Source organism: Oncorhynchus mykiss, chromosome 17 (genome assembly GCF_013265735.2).
Source record: "Oncorhynchus mykiss isolate Arlee chromosome 17, USDA_OmykA_1.1, whole genome shotgun sequence".
NCBI classification, from domain to species: Eukaryota; Metazoa; Chordata; class Actinopteri; order Salmoniformes; family Salmonidae; genus Oncorhynchus; species Oncorhynchus mykiss.
The window spans coordinates 60482331-60507470 of NC_048581.1; the positions used below are offsets into that span (position 1 = coordinate 60482331).

The 25140-nt window shown below is 41.3% G+C and overlaps 1 protein-coding gene across 3 annotated transcripts in view; it reads left to right on the top strand.

Annotated features, from left to right (window-relative positions):
* rad18 (RAD18 E3 ubiquitin protein ligase) overlaps positions 1-25140 on the top strand; it is a 74670-nt gene that overhangs the window by 48405 nt on the left and 1125 nt on the right. The window contains exons 12-13 of one of the 3 annotated variants that reach the window (XM_021569201.2): positions 8747-8782; positions 18069-18654. The exons of 1 other annotated variant lie outside the window; for it this stretch is intronic. In XM_021569201.2, the coding sequence (XP_021424876.2) occupies positions 8747-8782; positions 18069-18123 (91 nt within the window). In that variant the 3' untranslated portion in view covers positions 18124-18654. Of the gene's footprint in view, positions 1-8746; positions 8783-18068; positions 18655-25140 lie in introns of those variants that run through there. One more of the 3 variants, XM_021569200.2, reaches the window with a different exon arrangement.

The following is a 25140-nucleotide window of genomic DNA, read 5'->3' on the forward strand; positions in this document are numbered from 1 at the left end:
GCTCCGTGGAGTGTACGGCTTAAAGTGGTACAGTGGACAGATATTCCAATCTCTGCTGTGGAGCTTTGCATCTTTGGTCTCTTTGTTGCCTCTCTGATTAATGCCCTCCTTGCCTGGTCCATGAGTTTTGGTGGGTGGCCCTCTCTAGGCAGGTTTGTTGTGGTGCCATATTCTTTCCATTTTTAATAATGGATTTAATGGTGCTCCGTGGGATGTTTTGGATATTTTTTAATTACCCAACCCTGATCTGTACTTGACCCTGACCTGTTTTAAGAGTTCGTTGGTCTTCATGTGCCACTTGCTTGGTGGTGCCCCTTGCTTTGAGGTGTTGCAGACTCTGGGGCCTTTCAGAACAGGTGGGGCGGCAGGTAGCCTAGTGGCTAAAGCATTGAACTAGTAACCGCAGGATCGAATCCCCGAATCCCCATGGCAGTTAACCCACTGTTCCTAGGCCGTCATTGAAAATAAGAATTTGTTCTTAACCGACTGGGCTAGTTAAATAAAGCCCCCCCTCCAAAATAGGTGTATATACAGTTGAAGTTGGACGTTTACATACACCTTAGCCAAATACATTTAAACTCAGTTTTTCACAATTCCTGACATTTAAGCATAATAAAAATACTCTGTCTTAGGTCAGTTGGGATCACCACTTTATTTTATGAACGTGAAATGTCAGAATAATAGTAGAGTGATTTATTTCAGCTTTTATTTCTTTCCTCACATTTCCAGTGGGTCAGAAGTTTACATACACTCAATTAGTATTTGGTAGCATTGCCTTTAAATGGTTTAACTTGGGTCAAAACTTTCGGGTAGCCTTCCACAAGCTTCCCACAATAAGTTGGGTGAGTTTTGGCCCATTCCTCCTGACAGAGCTGGTGTAACTGAGTCAGCTTTGTAAGCCTTCTTGCTCGCACATGCTTTTTCAACTTTTCTATAGGATTGATGTCAGGGCTTTGTGATGGCCACTCCAATATCTTAACTTTGAAGCCATTTTGCCACAACATTGGAAGTATGCTTGGGTTCATTGTCCATTTGGAAGACCCATTTGCGACCAAGCTTTAACTTCCTGACTGATGTCTTGAGATGTTTCTTCAATATATCCACATAATTTAGAAGAGCAGTGGCTTCTTCTTGCTGAGTGGCCTTTCAGGTTATGTCGATACAGTTTTACTGTGGATATAGATAATTTTGTACCCGTTTCCTCTAGCTTCTTCACAAGGTCCTTTGCTGTTGTTTTGGGATTAATTTGCACTTTTCACACCAACGTGCGTTCATCTCTAGGAGACAGAACGCGTCTCCTTCCTGAGCAGTATGACGCTGTGTAGTCCAATGGTGTTTATACTAGTGTACTATTGTTTGTACAGATGAACGTGGTACCTTCAGGTGTTTATAAATATCTCCCAAGGATGAACCAGACTTGTGGAGGTCTACATTTGTCTTTCTGAGGTCTTGGCTGATTTATTTAGATTTTCCCATGATGTTAAGCAAAAAGGCACTGATTTTGAAGGTAGGCCTTGAAATACATCCACAGGTACACCTCCAATTCACTCAAATTATGTCAATTAGCCTATCAGAAGCTGTTTAAATGCACAGTCAATTTTGTGTATGTAAACCTCTGACCCACTGGAATTGTGGTACAATGAGTTATAAGTGAAATCATCTGTCTGTAAACAATTGTTGGAAAAATTGCTTGTGTCATGCACAAAGTAGATGTCCTAACTGACTTGCCAAAACTATAGTTTGTTAACAAGATATTTGTGGAGTGGTTGAAAAATGAGTTTTAATGACTCCAACCTAAGTATGTAAACTTCCAACTACAAGTGTGTGTGTGTGTGTGTGTGTCATGTATCCCATATGTATGCAGTATAGTCGTGGCTAAAAGTTTTGAGAATGACACACATTCATTTCTACAAAGTTTGCTGCTTCAGTGTCTTTAGATATTTTAGTCAGATGTTAGTTACTATGGAATACTGAGGTATAATTACAAGCATTTCATGTGTCAAAGGCTTTTATTGACAATTACATGAAGTTGATGCAAAGAGTCAATATTTGCAGTGTTGACCTTTCTTTTTCAAGACCTCTGCAATCCGCCCTGGCATGCTGTCAATTAACTTCTGGGCCACATCCTGACTGATGGCAGCCCATTCTTGCATAATAAATTCTTGGAATTTGTCAGAATTTCTGGGTATTTGTTTGTCCACCCACCTCTTGAGGATTGACTACAAGTTCTCAATGGGATTAAGGTCTGGGGAGTTTCCTGGCCATGGCCCCAAAATATCAATGTTTTGTTCCCCGAGCCACTTAGTTATCACTTTTGCCTTATGGCAAGGTGCTCCATTATGCTGGAAAAGGCATTGTTTGTTCGTCACCAAACTGTTCCTGGATGGTTGGGAGAAGTTGCTCTCGGAGGTTGTGTTGGTACCATTCTTTATTCATGGCTGTGTTCTTAGGCAGAATCGTGAGTGAGCTCACTCCCTTGGCTGAGAAGCAACCCCACACATGAATGGTCTCAGGATGCTTTACTATTGGCATGACACAGGATTGATGGTAGCGCTCACCTTGTCTTCTCCGGACAAGCTTTTTTCCGGATTCTCCAAACAATCGGAAAGGGGATTCATCCTAGAAAATGACTTTACCCCAGTCCTCAGCAGTCCAATCCCTGTACCTTTTGCAGAATTTCAGTCTGTCCCTGATGTTTTTCCTGGAGAGAATTGGCTTCTTTGCTGCCCTTTTTGATTCCAGGCCATCCTCCAAAAGTCTTCCCCTCCCTGTGCATGCAGATGCACTCACACCTGCCTGCTGCCATTCCTGAGCAAGCTCTGTACTGGTGGTGCCATGATTCCGCAGCTGAATCAACTTCAGGAGACGGTCCTGGTGCTTGCTGGACTTTCTTGGGTGCCCTGAATCCTTCTTCACAACAATTGAACCACTCTCCTTGAAGTTATTGATGATCCAATACATTTCAGGTGCAATCTTACTGGCAGCAATATCCTTGCCTGTGAAGCCCTTTTTGTGGAAAGCAATGATGACGGCACGTGTTTCCTTGCAGGTAACCATGATTGACAGAGGAAGAACAATGATTCCAAGCACCACCCTCCTTTTGAAACTTCCAGTCTGTTATTCGAACTCAATCAGCATGACATAGTGATCTCCAGCCTTGTCCTCGTCAACACTCACACCTGTGTTAATGAGAGAATCACTGACATGATGTCAGCTGGTCCTTTTGTGGCAGGGCTGAAATGCAGTGGAAATGTTTTTGGGTGATTCAGTTCATTTGCATGGCAAAGAGGGACTTTTCAATTCTTCTGATCACTCTTCATAACATTCTGGAGTATATGCATATTGCCATCATACAAACTGAGGCAGCAGACTGACACAAATATTCATTTTTACATTCTCAAAACTTTTGGCCACGACTGTATGTATGTACAGTGAGGGGGAAAAAGTATTTGATCCCCTGCTAATTTTGTACGTTTGCCCACTGACAAAGAAATGATCCATCTATAATTTTAATGGTAGATTTATTTGAACAGTGAGAGACGGAATAACAACAACAAAAATCCAGAAAATGTTATCAATTTATTTGCATTTTAATGAGGGAAATAAGTATTTGACCCCTCTGCAAAACATGACTTAGTACTTTGTTGCAAAACCCTTGTTGGCAATCATAGAGGTCAGATGTTTCTTGGGGTTGGCCACCAGGAGGGATTTTGTCCCTCAGGAGGGATTTTGTCCCATTCCTCTTTGCAGATCTTCTCCAAGTCATTAAGGTTTCGAGGCTGACGTTTGGCAACTCGAACCTTCAGCTCCCTCCACAGATTGTCTATAGGATTAAAGTCTGGAGACTGGCTAGGCCACTCCAGGACCTTAATGTGCATCTTCTTGAGCCACTCCTTCGTTGCCTTGGCCTTGTGTTTCGGGTCATTGTCATGCTGGAATACCCATCCACAACCCATTTTCAATGTCCTGGCTGAGATAAGGAGGTACTCACCCAAGATTTGACGGTACATGACCACGTCCATCGTCACTTTGATGCGGTGAAGTCCTGTCCCCTTAGCAGATAAACACCCCCAAAGCATAATGTTTCCACCTCCATGTTTGACGGTGGGGATGGTGTTCTTGGGGTCTTAGGCAGCATTCCTCCTCCTCCAAACACGGCGAGTTGAGTTGATGCCAAAGAGCTCCATTTTGGTCTCATCTGACCACAACACTTTCACCCAGTTGTCCTCTGAATCATTCAGATGTTCATTAGCAAACTTCAGAAGGGCATGTATATGTGCTTTCTTGAGCAGGGGGACCTTGCGGGCGCTGCAGGATTTCAGTCCTTCACGGGGTAGTGTGTTGCCAATTGTTTTCTTGGTGACTATGGTCCCAGCTGCCTTGAGATCATAGACAAGATCCTCCCGTGTAGTTCTGGGCTGATTCCTCACCGTTCTCATAATCATTGCAACTCCACGAGGTGAGATCTTGCATGGAGCCCAAGGCCAAGGGAGATTGACAGTTATTTTGTGTTTCTTCCATTTGCGAATAATCGCACCAACTGTTGTCACCTTCTCACCAAGCTGCTTGACGATGGTCTTGTAGCCCATTCCAGCGTTGTGTAGGTCTACAATCTTGTACCTGACATCCTTGGAGAGCTCTTTGGTCTTGGGCATGGTGTAGAGTTTGTAATCTGATTGATTGATTGCTTCTGTGGACAGGTGTCTTTTATACAGGTAACAAACTGAGATTAGTAGCACTCCCTTTAAGAGTGTGCTACTAATCTCAGCTCGTTACGTGTATAAAAGACACCTGAGAGCCAGAAATCTTTCTGATTGAGAGGGGGTCAAATACTTATTTCCCTCGTTAAAATGCAAATCAATTTATAACATTTTTGACATGCGTTTTTCTGGATTTTTTGTTGTTGTTATTCTGTCTCTCACTGTTCAAATAAACCTACCATTAAAATTATAGACTGATCATTTCTTTGTCAGTGGGCAAACATACAAAATCAGCAGGGGATCAAATACTTGTTTCCCTCACTGTATGTACCCCCTTGTATGCATGTACCCGCTGTGGTTGTGTGTGTGTGTGTATGTTGAACGTTTCTTGAAGTGCAGTCGCAAAAACCATCAAGCGCTATGATGAAACTGGCTCCCATGAGGACCGCCAAAGGAAAGCAGGACCCGTAGTTACATCTGCTGCAGAGGATCAGTTCCTTAGAGTTACCAGCCTCAGAAATCAGCAATTAACTGCACCTCACATTGCAGCCCAAATAAATGCTTCACAGAGTAACAGACACATCTCAACATCAACTGTTCAGAGGAGACTGCGTGAATGAGGCCTTCATGGTCGAATTGCTGAAGAGAAAAAAAAACACGTCTAAAGGATACCAATAATAAGAAGAGACTAGCTTGGACCAAGAAACACAAGCAATGGAAATGAGACCAGTGGAAATCTGTACTTTGTTCTGATGATTCCAAATTTGCGATTTTTGGTTCCAACCGCTGTGTCTTAGTGAGACGCAGAGTAGGTGAGCGGATGATCTCCGCATGTGTGGTTCCCACCATTAAGCATGGAGGAGGAGGTATGATGGTGTGGGGGTGCTTCGCTGGTGACACCGTCTGTGATTTATTTAGAATTCAAGGCAGCAGCAGGGCTACAACAGCATTCTGCAGCGATACACCATCCCATCTGGTTTGTGCTTAGTGGAACTATCATTTGTTTTCCAACAGGACAATGGATAGCACACCTCCAGGCTGTGTAAGGGCTATTTGACCAAGAAGGAGAGTGATAGGGTGCTGCATCAGATGGCCTGGCCTCCACAATCACGACTTCAACCCAATTAAGATGGTTTGGAATGAGTTGGACCGCAGGGTGATGGAATAGCATCCAGCAAGTGTTCAGCATATGTGGGAATTTATTCAAGACTGTTGGAAAAGCATTCCAGATGAATCTGGTTGAGAGAATGAGAGAATGCCAAGAGCGTGCAAAGTTGTCATCAAGGCAAAGGGTGGCTACTTTGAAGAACCTAAAATATATTTGTATTTGTTTAACACTTTTTTGGTTACTACATGATTCTATATGTGTGGTTTCATAGTGTTGATGTCTTTACTATTATTCTACAATGCAGAAACTGTTAAAAATAAAGAAAAGCACTTGATTGAGTAGGTGTGTCCAAAATTTGGACTGGTACTGCATATATATATTTATATAGATTCATTTTTGTCATATTGGTCCCGTATTAGTGTTTTCTATTCCTGGGCTGGGCCATAGTCCAAACGACTCAGCTGGTTAGTATCACGGGGACAGTGTTCTCTCTCTTTCTCTGTCTGTCTCCTCCCTTTCTCTCTCTTCCTCTCTGTCCAAAAGGCAGAGAAACCACCCAGGGAGAAAATTATTCAGTGAAGTGCTTTCCTTTTCCTAATCTTTGAAACCACTTTGACAATCACAATTGTGTTTTTTTTGTCATTGACCCCCCCCCCCCCCCCCCCCCCACGCTCATAAGCAGAGCCGAGAGTGGGTCTTACAAAGACTGCAAGGTGCTAACTCTCCTGAAATATGCATTTCTTGGGTTTACCTTTTCTTTTGTTTGTGTGTCGTGTGGCCCACATACATTATTCCATTATTCCATTATTCCATCTGTTAGTCACATGTCTGTGGAACTTGTTCAGTTTGTCTCAGTTGTTGAATGTTGTTATGTTCATACAAATATTTACACATGTTAAGTTTGCTGAAAATAAACTCAGTTGACAGTGAGAGGACGTTTCTTTTTTTGCTGAGTTTATTTCTATAGATTCATTTTTTGTCAAATGTGTCCCGTATTAGTGTTTTCTGTCCCTGGGCTAGGGCATAGTCCAAACGACTCCGCTGGATAGTATCACAGGGGGACAGTATTCTCTCTCTCGCTCTCTCTGTCTTTATCTCTGTGTCTGTCTCCCCTCTTTCTCTCTCTTCCCCTCTGTCCAAAAGGCAAAGAAACCACCCAGGAAGAAAATTACTCTGTGAAGTGCTTTCCTTTTCTTGATCTTTGATACCACTTTGACAATCACAATTGTGTTGTTTTTGTCATTGACCCCCCCCCCACGCCCATAAGCAGAGCCGAGAGTGGGTCTTAGAAAGACTGCAAAGTGCTAACTCTCCCGAAATGCATTTTTTGGGGTTGACCTTTTCTTTTGTGTGTTGTGTGCCCCATGCTTTTTTTCTGAATCCCATATCATCCCCCAAAGTCACCAAGGCCTTCAGAAGCACAACTGATTTTGCGACTTGTTACAGAGGTCTTCCCTGTGGCAGGACTCCTGAGTCGCTGGCTGTGCCTCGTTAGGATGCAGCCTCCAGCTTGCGAATTTCCACCATTTTCTCCACAGAGCTGCTGCTCATTGCTCCCGTAGGCTTTTCATTAGAGAGACAAATTTCAGCAATCATCTTACAGGCTGACCCAACCTCGAGCCTTGATCCCCCAGCCCTGCCCACTGAGTCACAGAGCTCAGCCTCTGCCCCAGCACCTCTTCAGCCCAATCCAGTCCTAAGTCCAAATCGCACAGACCAGCCGGCTACAATAGGGAACTGCAGACCCAGTGCTGAATGCTGGTTCGTCCTCATACTCTAGGACCCCGCAGACCAGGAACAGGAACGTGCTGTCCGGGGCCCTCTTTTGGCTGAACCTACAGTATATGAATTGATTTCAATTCAGGCATATACACATTGATATCGACATGGATATCTGTATGTTTCGATAAGTATATTTCACTGGTCACCCCCAAAGCCAATTCCTCCTTTGGCCACCTTTCCTTCCAGTTCTCTGCTGCCAATGACTGGAACGAATTGCAAAAATCACTGAAGCTGGCGACTCATATCTCCCTCTTTAACTTTAAGCACCAGCTATCAGAGCAGCTCACAGATCACTGCGCCTGTACATAGCCCATCTGTAAATCAGCCCACCCAACTACCTCATCCCCATACTGTTTAAAAGCACCCCATTATCTCTACTTGCACATTCATCTTCTGCACATCTATCACACCAGTGTTTAATTGCTCAATTGTAATTATTTTGCCACTATGGCCTATTTATTGCCTTACCTCCCTTATCTTACCTCATTTGCACACACTGTATATAGACTTTTCTATTGTGTTATTGACTGTATGTTTGTTTTTTCCATGTGTAACTGTGTTGTTGTTTGTGACGCACTGCTTTGCTTTATCATGGCCAGGTCGCAGTTGTAAATGACAACTTGTTCTCAACTAGCCTACCTGGTTAAATAAAGGTGAAACAAAAAAGTCTCAGTCCAAATAAGTTATTTCAGGTGTTGATTTTCGAAAACTCTTCTCTCAGTGTGATGTATTGCATTACTATATTTAATCTGTCAGAAACCTGCATCCTGTTTGTTGCACATGTTCTTCCCACCATTTAGCTGGGTGGCAGCAGCATGCAAATGTGCTTTCGAAGTAGGAGAGTTGGATGTGAGAGATATGCTCTGTCAACATAAGTTATGAGGCGAGGGAGGGCTGCTGATGAGATGTGTGATACATGCTGAGCTAAGAGAGTTGATAGCCTGTCTACAGGATGGACATCATTGACAGACTCAGGAGTGTTATGGCCCTATTTTTAGCCTGATGGTGTTGGTTTCAATGACTGGTGCCAATTCTGCAGCCAGGCTTAACTCTCTATCTCTTTCTTCTCTGTTCCACTTAAGTGCTGCTCTGTTGTGATGACTGGTTGACGCTCTGAACACTATTAATAGCAAGTTTCTCCTCTCTGTTTTCTCAGTTCCATCTCCGACGTCTTCGCTGACAGATGCTATGAGTAAGTTATTCTGCTCTTCAGACAAATTTAATAACGAGACCTTCACACACAACACTGATGTTTGGAAACATGCAGCCTCATCATCATGTCCAGCTAAAACCATGTTGCCACATCAGGACATCTGTTGGAGACGGGCAGTCTTCAGCTCAATTCTGCTAGCTGGGTTTTTGTCATTTGGACTTAGCTGATGCGAGGAAATTGCCAATAGCGGGTAATTGTAGGCCTCACTGATGGGCAGATTGGATCTGAAATTGCTGATGCAACTGCTAGGACAGCTGCCTTGCTTGACTTGACACGGATTAATGCTTTTTCAACTAACAATCTGCTAATGTCAGGTTTGGTTTTCACAAGGCATAATGGGACCCATATCGTCCAAAAAGTTATTATTTTGACTCATCTGTCCATAGAACATTATTACAAGAGTATTGATGATTATCCAGGTGCTTCCATGTGCTTTTTGGAGGACTCGAGTCAACGTTTTGGACAACATGGGTTCCATTATGCCTGGAGAACACCAAACAATGCATTCCACAGTAAGAACCTTATACCAATGGTCAAGCATGGTGGTGGTAGTGTGATGGTTTGGGGATGCTTTGCTGCCTCAGGACCTGGATGACTTGCCTTAATAGAAGGAACTGTGAATTATGCTCTGTATCAGATAATTCTACTGGAGAATGTCAGGATATCTGTCTGTGAGCTGAAACTGAAGCACAGCTGGGTCATGCAGCAAGACATTGATCCAAAACACACAATGTTTGCGTGTTTCTACATGAAAATGATTAGAAAGCAACTAATTAGAAGTTTTGGAATTGCCTAGTCAGTCAAGACCTAATCCCAATTGAGATGTTGTGGCAGGACTTGAAACGCATAGTTCATGCTTGAAAACCCACAAATGTTGCTTAGTTAAAGAAGTTCCTCATGCAAGAGTGGGCCAAAGTTCCTCCACAGCGATGTGAGAGACTGATCAATAACTACAGGAAGCATTTGGTTGCAGTCATTGCAGCTAAAGATGGCACAACCAGTTATTGTGTGTATTGAGTGTAATGGGGCAATTGCTTTTTCAAAAATAACTGTTATTTGTAAACTCAGATTCCGTATGTAATAAGGGGTTTTGGTTGAAGATCTGATAACATTCAGTTTCAAAAATATGCAAAAAGGAGCAAATACTTTTTCACAGCATTGTATCATAAACCTACTCCCCCTACAGCCTATGACTGTTTGAAGTGTAGTCAGGCAAGGTGCAGCTCCGTCTCACCCTCCACCTCAGAGTAATGATCAGTCCTGTTGCACAGCTGGTTCCCATGTCATGGCTGGTGTTTATATTCGTTATGTATCTTATTTATCACATTCGCACATCGTACAGATACAGAGCCTTTGAGCAGAAAATCTGTCAGACAGCGCTTTAATAAACCCAATCATTGCATACAATTCTAAATGCTAATTAGTTTATTAAAATCATTTTGGGCCACGATTTAAAAATTATCTTTATTTCTCAACTGGTAATTGAGGCGTGCTTCCCATTCCCCATTAAAATGCATCGGAAGGCAGGCTTCACCACTTTGCAACGAGCTGGAGGCAGTATGCATTTAACTACTTAATTGAACATTTTACTGAGGCATGTTTTCCTTGCTTCAAAGTAGCCTAAGCAAATTGGACCATATCTGTGGAGGCAATTGTTTTTACAAAGACTTCCAAATGCCATTGAAACCAGTACCCTATTTTTCTCATGTTCTGTGGTTTTCAACTTCCTTTAGTTGTCTGTTGGCCAAATGTACATTGGCATGTAGCCTGCTGCCTTGTGCACATTGCAGCGATAATAACGTTAATAAATAATATCTTATCAACATTTTAAGCTAAACTTTCTGATCTGTTGCATCAGATTCATTGCTTTAAAAACATTTTTATGCAGGCCTCTACTGGTTGTATGAATTTGGGATATATCTCCCCACACTGTCCCAGAGTCTGTTTGGGCTATTTCTTTCTCAACAAACTGACCAACTTTTCTACTATGGGGGATAGTAGATTTAATGAAATTGTCAGAATTATATAGCCCAATTAGCCTACTCCTGTCTATGCAGAAATACATTTAAAAAATGCTCAACTTAATTGAGGGAACAATTTGCACCAACCGAGAGCATCAGTGTGCACTGCATATTCACTCTTTATTATTGTTTGGTCATTGCCACCTCCAGTTTAAATGGACGTCATATTCTATTTGTGTCTCCCCTTCTCGTAGGCCACTTACAGTGTGTATGGACAATGCCGTTTTTTTTATTGATTTGTTTGTCAGCAGAGTAGGCTACCCTGTCATTTTTCACATTCAAATAGATTCTGCTGTCTCCAGTCATATACTGTAAAGTGAAACTCACGCAGCGTCTATGTATAGGCTAGTGATTATGCTCTTCCTTAATCATCTTGTTGGCTGAAGGAAAGTAAATGTGGACAGTTATTCTAACATCGACTTGCATGTTCTCTTAAAATGAATGACCATAATCTAAATGGGATTTCTGTCATTCTGAGCACCGTGTGTGGACGCCCTAATCAGGTTACTCACCCAATGTATTTGGATCCGATTAAATTTAAGTGCTGCTGGTCAGATGTCCGCCGCCATGTTTTCATAACGGAAATCCTGACACTTTGTCACATCACATGAGATTTGACAGGAGCTCTGCCGTGACGATGCCTGCCAAGGATCCTCCCATTCATAATGCACGTTTGTTGCCACAAAACCAAGTGGCTATTTATTTTGCAGACGTTACATAGTGGAGTTTCCATGAGCTGCGGTCACATCTCCCTTTAAACCTCATCATACCCATTCTTTCCACGATCAGGAGTACTGAAGTGTGTCTTCCTGACATTTTACTTTCTGCACAGACCTGCTTGTCTCCCAAAAGTATTCGGCCCCCTTGAACTTTGCGACCTTTTGCCACATTTCAGGTTTCAAACATAAAGATATAAAACTGTATTTTTTTGTGAAGAATCAACAAGTGGGACACAATCATGAAGTGGAACGACATTTATTGGATATTTCAAACCTATTTCAAACCTCCAACCTCACTGAGCTCGAGCTGTTTTGCAAGGAGGAATGGGAAAAAAATTCAGTCTCTCGATGTGCAAAACTGATAGAGACATACCCCAAGCGACTTACAGCTGTAATCGCAGCAAAAGGTGGCGCTACAAAGTATTAACTTAAGGGGGCTGAATAATTTTGCACGCCCAATTTTTCAGTTTTTGATTTGTTAAAAAAGTTTGAAATATCCAATAAATGTCGTTCCACTTCATAATTGTGTCCCGCTTGTTGTTGATTCGTCACAAAAAAATACAGTTTTATATCTTTATGTTTGAAGCCTGAAATGTGGCAAAAGGTCGCAAAGTTCAAGGTGGCCGAATACTTTCGCAAGGCACTGTATGCCTATTGCATGGCCATTTAGCCATTACACCAGGGTTAATAATCTTATGATAAGTGCCAAGCGTTTTTTAATGACCACAGAGAGTCAGGACACCCATCTAGCACCCATCCAAAAGACGGCACCCTATGCAAGGCAATGTCCCCTTCACTGCCCTCGGCTCGCCTTAGACCAGAGTGACGAGTGCCCTCTGGCCTCCCAACACCACTTCCAGAAGCATCTGGTCTCCCATCCAGGGACTGACGAGGACCAAACCTGCTTAGCTTCAGAGGCAAGCCAGCAGTGGGATGCAGGGTGGTATGCTGCTGGCATGTAAAGCCTGTGCCTTACTTGGTGTGTGCATTGTGCACGCTAGTTAGGCTGTCATCATTTGAAGCTTTTCTGTTTGTGTGCTTCCCCTTGCCTCTTTAATGTAGGAGAACAAAGGGTCGTTCGCATTCAGTCACCTTAATGGGAGCCAACTGGAATATCAAACATGGTAGGGCAATAAATTGGACTCCTCTCTTGTTGTGTCTCTTTCATTGTGTTTGGGGATAATCAAGGTCACACTCTTCATCTCTGTCTCGATGACCTTTCAGTGATGTCTATGGCTGCCACCGTACGCTCCTGATGTCATTCCTCCTCTGCTGGGCTGAATACACAGCCTCACATCTCTGCTCTATATACAGCCATTCACAACTCCCCCTGAGAGCTGGAGCTGGGAACAACTGGTGAACTCATGAGCAGGAAGCCATGATTTAGTTCTTAATTGTAAAGTAATGATTGCAAGACAGGGAGAGTTTCCCTCTGAAAGCATGTAAAAGTCTTATCTGTAACCTTTGGTTTTGTCAGAAATGTGTGGCCCAGATGGTATCGGTTATCCAGTTATGCATTAGGGGGTGCTATTAAAATTTTTGGATGAAAAACGTTCCCGTTTTAAACAAGATATTTTGTCACGAAAAGATGCTCGACTATGCATATAATTGACAGCTTTGGAAAGAAAACACTGACGTTTCCAAAACTGCAAAGATATTGTCTGATATTGTATTGATAGTGCCACAGAACTGATGTTACAGGCGAAACCCAGATAAAAATCCAACCAGGAAGTGCCGCATTTTTTTAAACCGCCTCATGCCAATGACTCCTTATATGGCTGTGAATGAGCTACGAATGAGCTTACATTTTCCACGTATTCCCCAAGGTCTCTACAGCATTGTGACGTCTTTTTAGGCATTTCCATTGAAGAATGGCCGTAAGGGACCATATATAGCATGTGGTCACATGGTGTCTCCCGCAGAAAATCTCGCGTAAAATACTGAGGTAGCCATTTTTCCAATCACTTCTTATGAGAAACCAATTGCCTCGACGGATATATTATCAAATATATATGTTAAAAACACCTTGAGGATGGATCCTAAACAATGTTTGCCATGTTTCTGTCGATATTATGGAGCAAATTTTGAAAAAAGTTTGGCGTTATAGTTGCAGCATTTTCCGGTTGATTTCTCAGCCAAGCATGATGAAGAAACGGGAGCTATTTCGCCTACAAAAATAATATTTTTGGAAAAAAGGAACATTTGCTATCTAACTGGGAGTCTCCTGAGTGAAAGCATCCGAAGTTCTTCAAAGGTAAATTATTTAATTTGGTTGCTTTTCTTATTTTCGTGAAAATGTTGCCTGCTGCCAGCAGAGCTAGCATAGCATTATGCCATGATAAACTTACACAAATGCTTGTCTAGCGTTGGCTGTAACGCATATTTTGAAAATCTGAGATGACAGTGTTGTCAACAAAAGGCTAAGCTTGTGTTTGAATATATTTATTTCATTTGCGATTTTCATGAATAGGAAAAGCATTTATGTCCGCTGCGTCATGCAAATTCGTTTGAGGCTATGATTACGCTCCCGGATCCGGGATTGCTCGTCGCAAGAGGTTTTAATAATCAACATAGCGATAAAACCACTTAAACTGGTACAACACTTCCACTAACAGTTGGCACAAATACAACATATTTTAGACCATGCCCCCAAATATACTAATGGCTCCCACCAACATTTCAAAGTGCAGTGAAAGTAAGTTAAACAACAAGTCATTTTATACATTTTGGGAGGAAAAAACAAATGCGCTCTAAAGTATTGTTCACATTGGAAGTTTAATGCGACTCAAATCCACTCTAATCAGTTCTTTTTCCTGCAATATAAACCGCCAAAAAGCACATGGAATCGGGGATTTCAAGCCACATTTCAAACCACTTTTGGGAATGTGCTAGAAAGGTAAACGGCTACCTAGCTAACTAGTTGACTACTGTGGCTAGCCAAAAAGGACTTGTTTTGAAAGTTGGATCATCTTATCCTTTGAGGCTTTAACCCTTGTGTGGTGTTTATGTTTTTGTTATTTATCCAATGTTCACGGGTCTGATGGACCAACAACATTATTGGGTTTTTAAAACAATACAGCCATAACAGCTTACGTAAAAATACTTCATTCTTAGATGTTGACCTATATTAATTACAAGCAATATAGACAGCATACATGGTTAATAGTTGCCATTTACCTCTGCTGGATCATATTTATCAATAAAAGCGCTATTTTTTGTGGTGAACAGAAATATATTATAATCAAGACATGGATGGAATAAATCATGTTTATCTTGAACAAATATAAAAGAAACAAGTTTTTTTTTATCACTATTGATGCTTATTGCTTTGAACTGAACAAATTGGAAGAAAACATTTTACGTACAGAATTTTATGGAAATTATAAATTAGCCCCATTGAACACAAATGAAGGCAGGTCTACACACCACATGAGGGACAGAGTTTTACTGTGTGTGTTCCAAATGTATTTCTTGCACTTGATGAATGTGTTCTGTGTCTTCCTGTCCTTCTTGGGTCCACACACATCACAGCGCTTCTTTTTTTTCTCTCTCTTAGGGATCATCTTTAATATTGTATCAACGTAATTGTCTGCATCATTTCCAATATTTCCCATATATTTTGGGGGTAAATATACATTAACATTCAAAAGTTTGGGGTCACTTAGAAATGTCCTTGTTTTTGAAAGAAAAGCACATTTTTGTCCATTAAAATAACATCAAATTGATCAGAAATACAGTGTAGACATTGTTAATGTGGTAACTGACTATTGTAACTGGAAATGGCTGGTCTTTAATGGAATATCTACATAGGCGTACAGAGGCCCATTATCAGCAACCATCACTCCTGTGTTAGCTAATCCAAGGCTAATTGATCATTAGAAAACCCTTTTGCAATTATGTTAGCACAGCTGAAAACTGTTGTCCTGATTAAAAAAGCAATATAACTGGCCTTCTTTAGACTACTTGAGTATCTGGAGCATCAGCATTTGTGGGTTCGATTACAGGCTTAAAATGGCCAGAAACAAAGACCTTTCTTCTGAAACTCGTCAGTCTATTCTTGTTCTGAGAAATGAAGGCTATTCCATGCGAGAAATTGCCAAGAAACTGAAAATCTCGTACAACGCTGTGTACTACTCCCTTCACAGAACAGTGCAAACTGGCTCTAACCAGAATAGAAAGAGGAGTGGGAGGTCCCGTTGCGCAACTGAGCAAAAGGACAAGTACATTAGAGTGTCTAGTTTGAGAAACAGATGCCTCAAGTCCTCAACTGGCAGCTTCATCAAATAGTACCCGCAAAACACCAGTCTCAACATCAATGGTGAAGAGGCGACACTTGGATGCTGGCCTTCTAGGCAGAGTTGCAAAGAAAAAGACAGATCTCAGACTGGCCAATAAAAAGAGAAGATTAAGATGGGCGAAAGAACACAGACACTGGACAGAGGAACTCTGCCTAGAAGGCCAGCATCCCAGTGTCGCCTCTTCACTGTTGATGTTGAGACTGGTGTTTATCATAATTTGGTTTTAAGCCAGAGAGGTTAGAAAAAGTTTCTAGATCCTCTATGAGGCTGTGGAGGGATTCTACTTGTGGATTTAAAAGAAAACATGAATCATCAGCTTACAATGACACCTTTGTTTTTAAGGCATGGATTTCTAATCCTTTAATATTATTGTTGGATCTAATTGTAACAGCTAACATGTCGATGCCAATAATAAATAGTTATAGTGCCTATAATGGACCACCTTGTTTTACTCCTCTTGACAGTTTAAAACTTTCTGAAATGTAGCCATTATTTACTATTTTACACCTAGGGTTACTATACATAACTTTAACCCATTTTATAAGAGATTCTCTAAAATTGAAATATTCCAGGCATTTATATATAAACCCCAGTCATACTTTATCAAAAGCCTTCTCAAAGTCCGCTATGAAAAAAAGGCCTGGTTTCCCAGATATTTCATAGTGTTCTATTGTTTCCAGTATTTGTCTTATATTATCTCCAATGTATCGTCCATGTATAAAACCTGTCTGATTAGGATGAATAATATCTGACAAAACCTTTTTAATTCTATGCGCTAAGCATTAAGCTAGAATTTTTGCATCACATCGCTTCTTGTTTCTACTGGCTGTAATCTAGAATGATGAAAACATTTAGTTCTGGAATTTTACTAACATCTCACTCACATATATAGTTACAGCAGACCAAGGTAGGAGACTCAGACACACGCATGCAACAACATCACTCACACTTACTTGTTGTTGGTTCTGTGGGTTGAGTGGATGGGGCACCAGCATCCTTCTCTTGAATCATCCTCACGATGACTGCAGAAGCTAAGGTCCTTGGGATATGTTGCCTCCCCTGGATTTGAGGTCTGGAGCTTCTCTCTGTTCCAATATGGATTCATTGCCATCCAGATGACAAACGAGATGTCGAAGAATACCATAAGTGGCCAGCGTAGGTTTCTTCTTTTGCCACCATCTTGTCTAAATTGTCCACCTCTGCTTTTGTGGCATTGAAATCATAATGGATTACTGTTTTTTTTATGTTCCTGGACACAGATGAACCCATCCCTATGCAGCGTACTCATAAGTACCACATTTTTGCCTTTCTTTGGCACGTAGGACACTAGGGACGTGTCGGCCGTGAAGACAAACCTAGAGGAATTGATAGGCCGGTTACGTGTATTCAACAGCTGAGGTAGGAGCTCTGGCTTGTTTTTTTTGTACTGTTCCTACCATCGTCAGCTTCCTCTTGAGGAGCTCCTGTCCCAGCTTGTGCAAAGTAATTAAGTTATCACATGTGATGTTGTGGGCACTTGGGTCCCTGTGTCACATTCAGGCAAACCTCATCCCTTGGTTCTTCTCAGGGACTCCTCCTTCTGACTTCCCTGTAAACACTTGCCTGTTCCACACATATGATTATGATTAAGCAGCATCACAGGCAGCCCAGATCTTGATTCCATATTTTGCGGTATGTACTGCCTGAAGGGGCAGCGGACCCTAAAAAGCATAAGATGCTCATCAACAGTAACGTTGGGCCCAGGGTTGTAAAACAGGGGAAGGCGGTCCACCCACTTGTCCCACACTGATTGCAGCTAGCTTGTCTCTCTGCCGCCGAGCTGGTCTGGTGTCTCATTTATCGAAGCAGATAATCCTGGAAATAATGTGGAAGGTTTCCAGAGACATTGTGCACGGAAAAGTTATCTGCCAGTTTCTGCATCCCACAGGGATTCTGTGGATTCCCTATTTGGATCTGAAAACACCAGCAAGGGTAAAAACCCAAAGTTTGCACACAAAAAAGCATGCCTTGCCTCCAAATTAGTGCAGTCCAGAATAATTTACTGGATGGTGTCTGGGATGAACAGTTAAAAATAATACTTTATGTCCTGCCCATGAGTAACCGCCATTCGTGTTTTTCTCTGGTTTCATCTTTATCACATTGGCGGCCATGCAGGGTGGCTCATTCCTTCGTCAAGAAGACCATTCAATTTCACCATTTTTTGACATACATATTTCTCCTCCTGCAGGCTGCAGGCTGCTGATGAGCTGGTTGCTGATGGGCTGGTCCTGGGGCTGGCTTGAGGGTCAATCTCATCCTCTTCTTCCAAGTCACTGTCAGACTCCGAATTGATAGAGACATGATCCTCATACACAGAAAATTCTTCATCTTCCAAAGTGGAAGAGACTCCTTCCACACTAGCTTCTCTCTCTGTAAAACATATTTCTATGTCCCTCTGAGCAGAGGTTATTTTTGCCATACTGATTGATTGTGGTAAGGAGCCACACATGCAAAACTATTTATTTGTTGTGTCCCTCCCCCCCTCATTTTTCTTTTTACAATGTATCAAAATAATGTATTGTAATAACATTGTGCAGGTTCACGCAAAACATTGTTTAATTTCATACACTACAAAGGGTAAAGAGTGCCAGAAAAGCGGGAGACAGGCAGGGAGACAGACAGACAGGTTATTGGTGCTATGTTGAAATAGCAGGCCCAGGGGGGAGTGAAGGCACACAGCAAACCTTTTTGTTAATATTTTATTTGTTTTCACCCACACACACACTTTTCCACACTTTTATTTCCATCTGGTCCAGGGTAATAAAAAGAATGATGGAGGCTACTGTGTTCTTGGCGTCCTTCAATGCTGCAGATATTTTTTGGTACCCTTCACTGTAAACTGTGGGACCTTATATAGGTGTGTGTGCCTTTCCAAATCATGTTCAATCAATTGAATTTACCACAGGTGGACTCCGATCAAGTTGTAGAAAAAATCTCATGGATGATCAGTGGAAAATGGATGCACCTGAGCTCAATTTTGATTCTAATAACAAAGGGTACGAATACTTCTGTAAATAAGGTATTTCAGATTTTTGGAAACAGTTCTAGAAACCTGTTTTCGCTTTGTATTATGGGTTATTGTGTGTAGATTGATGAGGAAAAATGTGTATTTAATACATTTCAGAATAACAAAATGTGGAAAAGGGGAAGGGGTCTAAATGCTTTCCGAATGCAATGTAGTTTTGAGTGTGTGTATCTGTCTAGACAGTTTTTCCACCAAACAAAAGTGTGCGGTTGCTGTGACCTAAATGGCATAACGGATTCAATTTCAGCAGGGCTTTTTTATGGATTGTGAGTTAAGTATCATTGTCAGACATCAACGTGGTATACAAGGGTACCCACGGTGCTGCATCCAACTCTGAACACATGTAGAGCTATGCCACCCCTTTATATTTATCTGAGCCACTCTGGCTGCATTTACAGGCAGCCAAATTGTGACATTTGTTTAACTAATTGTAAATAGAGCCAATGTGAAAGTAACTGGTGTGATTGTTCAAAAGACCAAATAGTGGAAAAAATATCAGAATTGGGTTGCAACTGATTTTGCTCTATGACGCTCATAAGTTACACAAGTTGTTAGAAGGTAATGGGTTCTTCTACATAGAAAATCATAGGAAATCCCAGGACATCAAATCAAATTTTATTTGTCACATACACATGGTTAGCAGATGTTAATGCGAGCGTAGCGAAATGCTTGTGCTTCTAGTTCCGACAATGCAGTAATACCAACAAGTAATCTAGCTAACAATTCCAAAACTACTACCTTATAGACACAAGTGGAAGAGGATAAAGAATATGTACATAAAGATATATGAATGAGTGATGGTACAGAGCAGCATAGGCAAGATACAGTAGATGGTATTGAGTGCAGTATATACATATAAGATGAGTATGTAAACAAAGTGGCATAGTTAAAGTGGCTAGTGATACATGTATTACATAAAGATGCAGTAGATTATATAGAGTACAGTATATACAGTGCCTTGCGAAAGTTTTCGGCCCCCTTGAACTTTGCGACCTTTTGCCACATTTCAGGCTTCAAACATAAAGATATAAAACTGTATTTTTTTTGTGAAGAATCAACAAGTGGGACACAATCATGAAGTGGAACGACATTTATTGGATATTTCAAACTTTTTTAACAAATCAAAAACTGAAAAATTGGGCGTGCAAAATTATTCAGCCCCTTCACTTTCAGTGCAGCAAACTCTCTCCAGAAGTTCAGTGAGGATCTCTGAATGATCCAATGTTGACCTAAATGACTAATGATGATAAATACAATCCACCTGTGTGTAATCAAGTCTCCGTATAAATGCACCTGCACTGTGATAGTCTCAGAGGTCCGTTAAAAGCGCAGAGAGCATCATGAAGAACAAGGAACACACCAGGCAGGTCCGAGATACTGTTGTGAAGAAGTTTAAAGCCGGATTTGGATACAAAAAGATTTCCCAAGCTTTAAACATCCCAAGGAGCACTGTGCAAGCGATAATATTGAAATGGAAGGAGTATCAGACCAAATCTGCAAATCTACCAAGACCTGGCCGTCCCTCTAAACTTTCAGCTCATACAAGGAGAAGACTGATCAGAGATGCAGCCAAGAGGCCCATGATCACTCTGGATGAACTACAGAGATCTACAGCTGAGGTGGGAGACTCTGTCCATAGGACAACAATCAGTCGTATATTGCACAAATCTGGCCTTTATGGAAGAGTGGCAAGAAGAAAGCCATTTCTTAAAGATATCCATAAAAAGTGTCGTTTAAAGTTTGCCACAAGCCACCTGGGAGACACACCAAACATGTGGAAGAAGGTGCTCTGGTCAGATGAAACCAAAATTGAACTTTTTGGCAACATTGCAAAATGTTATGTTTGGCGTAAACAGCTCATCACCCTGAACACACCATCCCCACTGTCAAACATGGTGGTGGCAGCATCATGGTTTGGGCCTGCTTTTCTTCAGCAGGGACAGGGAAGATGGTTAAAATTGATGGGAAGATGGATGGAGCCAAATACAGGACCATTCTGGAAGAAAACCTGATGGAGTCTGCAAAAGACCTGAGTCTGGGACGGAGATTTGTCTTCCAACAAGACAATGATCCAAAACATAAAGCAAAATCTACAATGGAATGGTTCAAAAATAAACATATCCAGGTGTTAGAATGGCCAAGTCAAAGTCCAGACCTGAATCCAATCGAGAATCTGTGGAAAGAACTGAAAACTGCTGTTCACAAATGCTCTCCATCCAACCTCACTGAGCTCGAGCTGTTTTGCAAGGAGGAATGGGAAAAAATGTCAGTCTCTCGATGTGCAAAACTGATAGAGACATACCCCAAGCGACTTACAGCTGTAATCGCAGCAAAAGGTGGCGCTACAAAGTATTAACTTAAGGGGGCTGAATAATTTTGCACGCCCAATTTTTCACAAAAAAATACAGTTTTATATCTTTATGTTTGAAGCCTGAAATGTGGCAAAAGGTCGCAAAGTTCAAGGGGGCCGAATACTTTCGCAAGGCACTGTACATATACATATGAGATGAATAATGTAGGGTATGTAAACATATTAGGTAGCATTGTTTAAAGTGGCTAGTGATATATTTTACATCATTTCCCATCAATTCCCATTATTAAAGTGGCTGGAGTTGAGTCAGTGTGTTGGCAGCAGCCACTCAATGTTAGTGGTGGCTGTTTTTCAGTCTCTTGGTCCCAGCTTTGATGCACCTGTACTGACCTCGCCTTCTGGATGATAGCGGGGTGAACAGGCAGTGGCTTGGGTGGTTGTTGTCCATAGTGTCTATAGGACTGTAATAAATCAAATTTATTTGTCATATACACATGTTTAGCAGATGTTAATGCGAGTGTAGCGAAGTGCTTGTGCTTCTAGTTCCGACAATGCAGTAATAACCAACGAGTAATCTAACCTAACAATTCCAAAACTACTACCTTATACACACAAGTGTAAAGAGAAAGAATATGTACATAAAGATATATGAATGAGTGATGGTACAGAACGGCATAGGCAAGATGCAGTAGATGGTATCGAGTACAGTATATACATATGAGATGAGTAATGTAGGGTATGTAAACAAAGTGGCATAGTTTAAAGTGGCTAGTGATACACTCTAATAGGTCACGTAGTTGCTGTCACAAACTCCAAACTCCACGCAGTTGTCACTGGATATTAATTTCCCAGTGAGCAAACAATGTATTTACTTAAACCAGTCATATCAATTCATTTTGATCAGGTTTTTCTATTGACTGACCTTTTTTTATTGACAGTTGTCAATAAAACTCAAGAATGCAACAATTTACACTAACGGTCAAAAGTTTTAGAACACATACTCATTCAAGGGATTTTCTTTATTTTTACTATTTTCTACATTGTAGAATAATAGTGAAGACAAACTATGAAATAACACATATGGAATCATGCACGAACCAAAAAAGTGTAAACAAATCCAAATCTATATTTTTATTTCAGATTCTTTAAATATCCACCCTTTGCCTTGATGACAGCTTTGCACACTCTTGGCATTCTCTCAACCAGCTTCACCTGGAATGCCTTTCCAACAGTCTTGAAGGAGTTCCCACATATGCTTAGCACTTGTTGGCTGCTTATCCTTCACTCTGTGGTCCAGATGACAACCGAACTGACATCATATTCATTAAGTACCAACGCATATTTTCAACTGGTTCTATTACCGAAAATACAGACTATGTTTAACAAAGGCTATTCAAGAGTCCCTCTCTAGAGTCAAGAGAGAGGGAAGGGAGAAAGGTATTTATGGATGGGGAATAAACCTTACCCACAGGCCAACGTCATGACAATGAGGAGGTGGCTTGTAAAATGTAATAAACTAGGCATAGTTCAAAATTACCTTTTGGATTTTTCCCTGGCAAGTGTCCTCTCTCCAATCATCATAACAAAGTTGCTGTGAGAGAGAGGGGAGCACATAATAACTTCTGTGGCAACAGTCTGCAGTCTGTTGAAGTTGGTCCTATCTATAGCCAGTGCCATTGCAATAGAAGGGCACATTCATTCTGCTGTCCAGCGAGGAAGCCAAACATAGCTCTGGGTGATAATTATCTGTGTGACTTGTTGGCCATGCGCTAACCGAGGTAGAGTGAACCGCAGGTCACAGAGCATTCTTCTATTCTGCTCCACTCATTTCCCTATGTCTCAGCGCTATTCTGATGTTTCTTCATTTCTTTCTTTTTATTTGCAGGGATTTCTGTGTATTGTTTTGTATTAGGTATTACTGCACTGTTTGAGCTGGAAACATCTGCAAAATATGTGTTCGTGACCAATGCAATTTGATTTAATTTGACTTATCCAGTCTATTCAGGTTATTCCACATGAAACAGATGGTGGAAAATTATTTGGGCAGATTAACCTTTCTAGCGCAGGCGTTCTGCGAGCGGAACCCCTCGACAACATTCCGCTGAGAAGGCAGCGCGCGAAATTCAAAAATATTTTTTGAAATATGTAACTTTCACATATTAACAAGTCCAATACAGCAAATGAAAGAAACTTCTTGTTAATCTACCCATCATGCCCGATTTAAAAAATGCTTTACAGTGAAAGCACAACATATAATTATGTTAGATCACCGCCAAGTCAAAAAAACACACAGCCATTTTTCCAGCCAAAGATAGGAGTCACAAAAAGCAGAAATATAGATAAAATTAATCACTAACCTTTGATGATCTTCATCAGATGACACTCATAGGACATCATGTTACACAATACTTGTATGTTTTGTTCGATAATGTGCATATTTATATCCAAAAATCTCAGTTTACATTGGCGCTTTACATGCAGTAATGTTTTGATTCCAAAACATCCGGTGATTTTGCAGAAATACTCATAATAAACATTGATAAAAGTGTTATTCACAGAATTAAAGATAGACTTCTCCTTAATGCAACCGCTGTCAGATTTCAAAAAAACTTTATGGAAAAAGCATCATCTGAGAACGGCGCTCAGAACCCAATCCAGCCAGAGAAATATCCTCCATTTTGGAGTCAACAGAAGTTAGAAATAACACTATAAATATTCACTTACCTTTGATGATCTTCATCAGAAGGCACTCCCAGGAATCCCAGTTCGACAATAAATTACTGATTTGTTCCATAAAGTCCATCATTTATGTCCAAATAGCCTCTTGTTGTTAGCGTGTTCAGCCCAGTAATCCATCTTCATGAGGCGCGAGCACTTCGTCCAGACGACAACTCGAAAAGTTCCGTTACAGGTCGTAGAAACAAGCCAAACGATGTATGGAATCAATCGTTAGGATGTTTTTAACATAAAACATCAATAATGTTCCAACCGGAGAATTCCTTTGTCTGAAGAAAAGCACTGGAACAAGAGCTAAATCTGCCGGGAGTGCGCGTCACAAGCCTGAGACACTCTGCCAGACCACTGACTCAAACAGGTCTCATGAGCCCCTCCTTTCCTTTATCCTCATTCAAGTTTCTAAAGATGGTTGACATTTAGTGGAAGCCTTAGGAAGTGCAACTTGACACCATAGACACTGTATTCGGTAGGCCAAGCTTTGAAAAACTACAAACCTCAGATATCCCACTTCCTGGTTGGATTTTTCTCAGGTTTTCGCCTGCCATATGAGTTATGTTATACTCACAGACATCATTCAAACAGTTTTAGAAACTTCAGAGTGTTTTCTATCCAATACTAATAATAATAAGCATATATTAGCATCTGGGACTGAGTAGGAGGCAGTTCACTCTGGGCACGCTATTCCTCCAAATGTGAAAATGCTGGCCCCTATCCCAAAAAGGTTAACAACCCGAAAACCTGTTTACCCCTTGGTGTTAATTAATTGTGGGAAAAAAGAAATCAGGGAGAAGAACATATGACTACTTCTCAGGATTCTGTGCGTCGCACTGGCGATAAGCAGCAGAGGGAACAGAGAGGGAGAAAGGTTGGAAAGTTCAGGAGAAAGCATTCTCTGGGATTTTATCATTTCAGAGAGGAAATCAGCAGACCGTGGAAGGTCAGGTGGGGCATTTCATTCAGAGCTAGAGCACAGATAAGTCTTTCAAAATGACGATTAAGGCAGCCCTCTGCACCTCTCTGATTCAGAGGGGTTGGGTGTAAATGTGGAAGACAGATTTCAGTTGAAGGCATTCAGTTGTACAACTGACTAGGTATCCCCCTTTCCCCAAAAGCCTTTTGTTTCAGACTACTATTTCCTTTGATGTCATGGATAAAGTCAATTCCTTGTGTCAACATTTCCAAAATAAC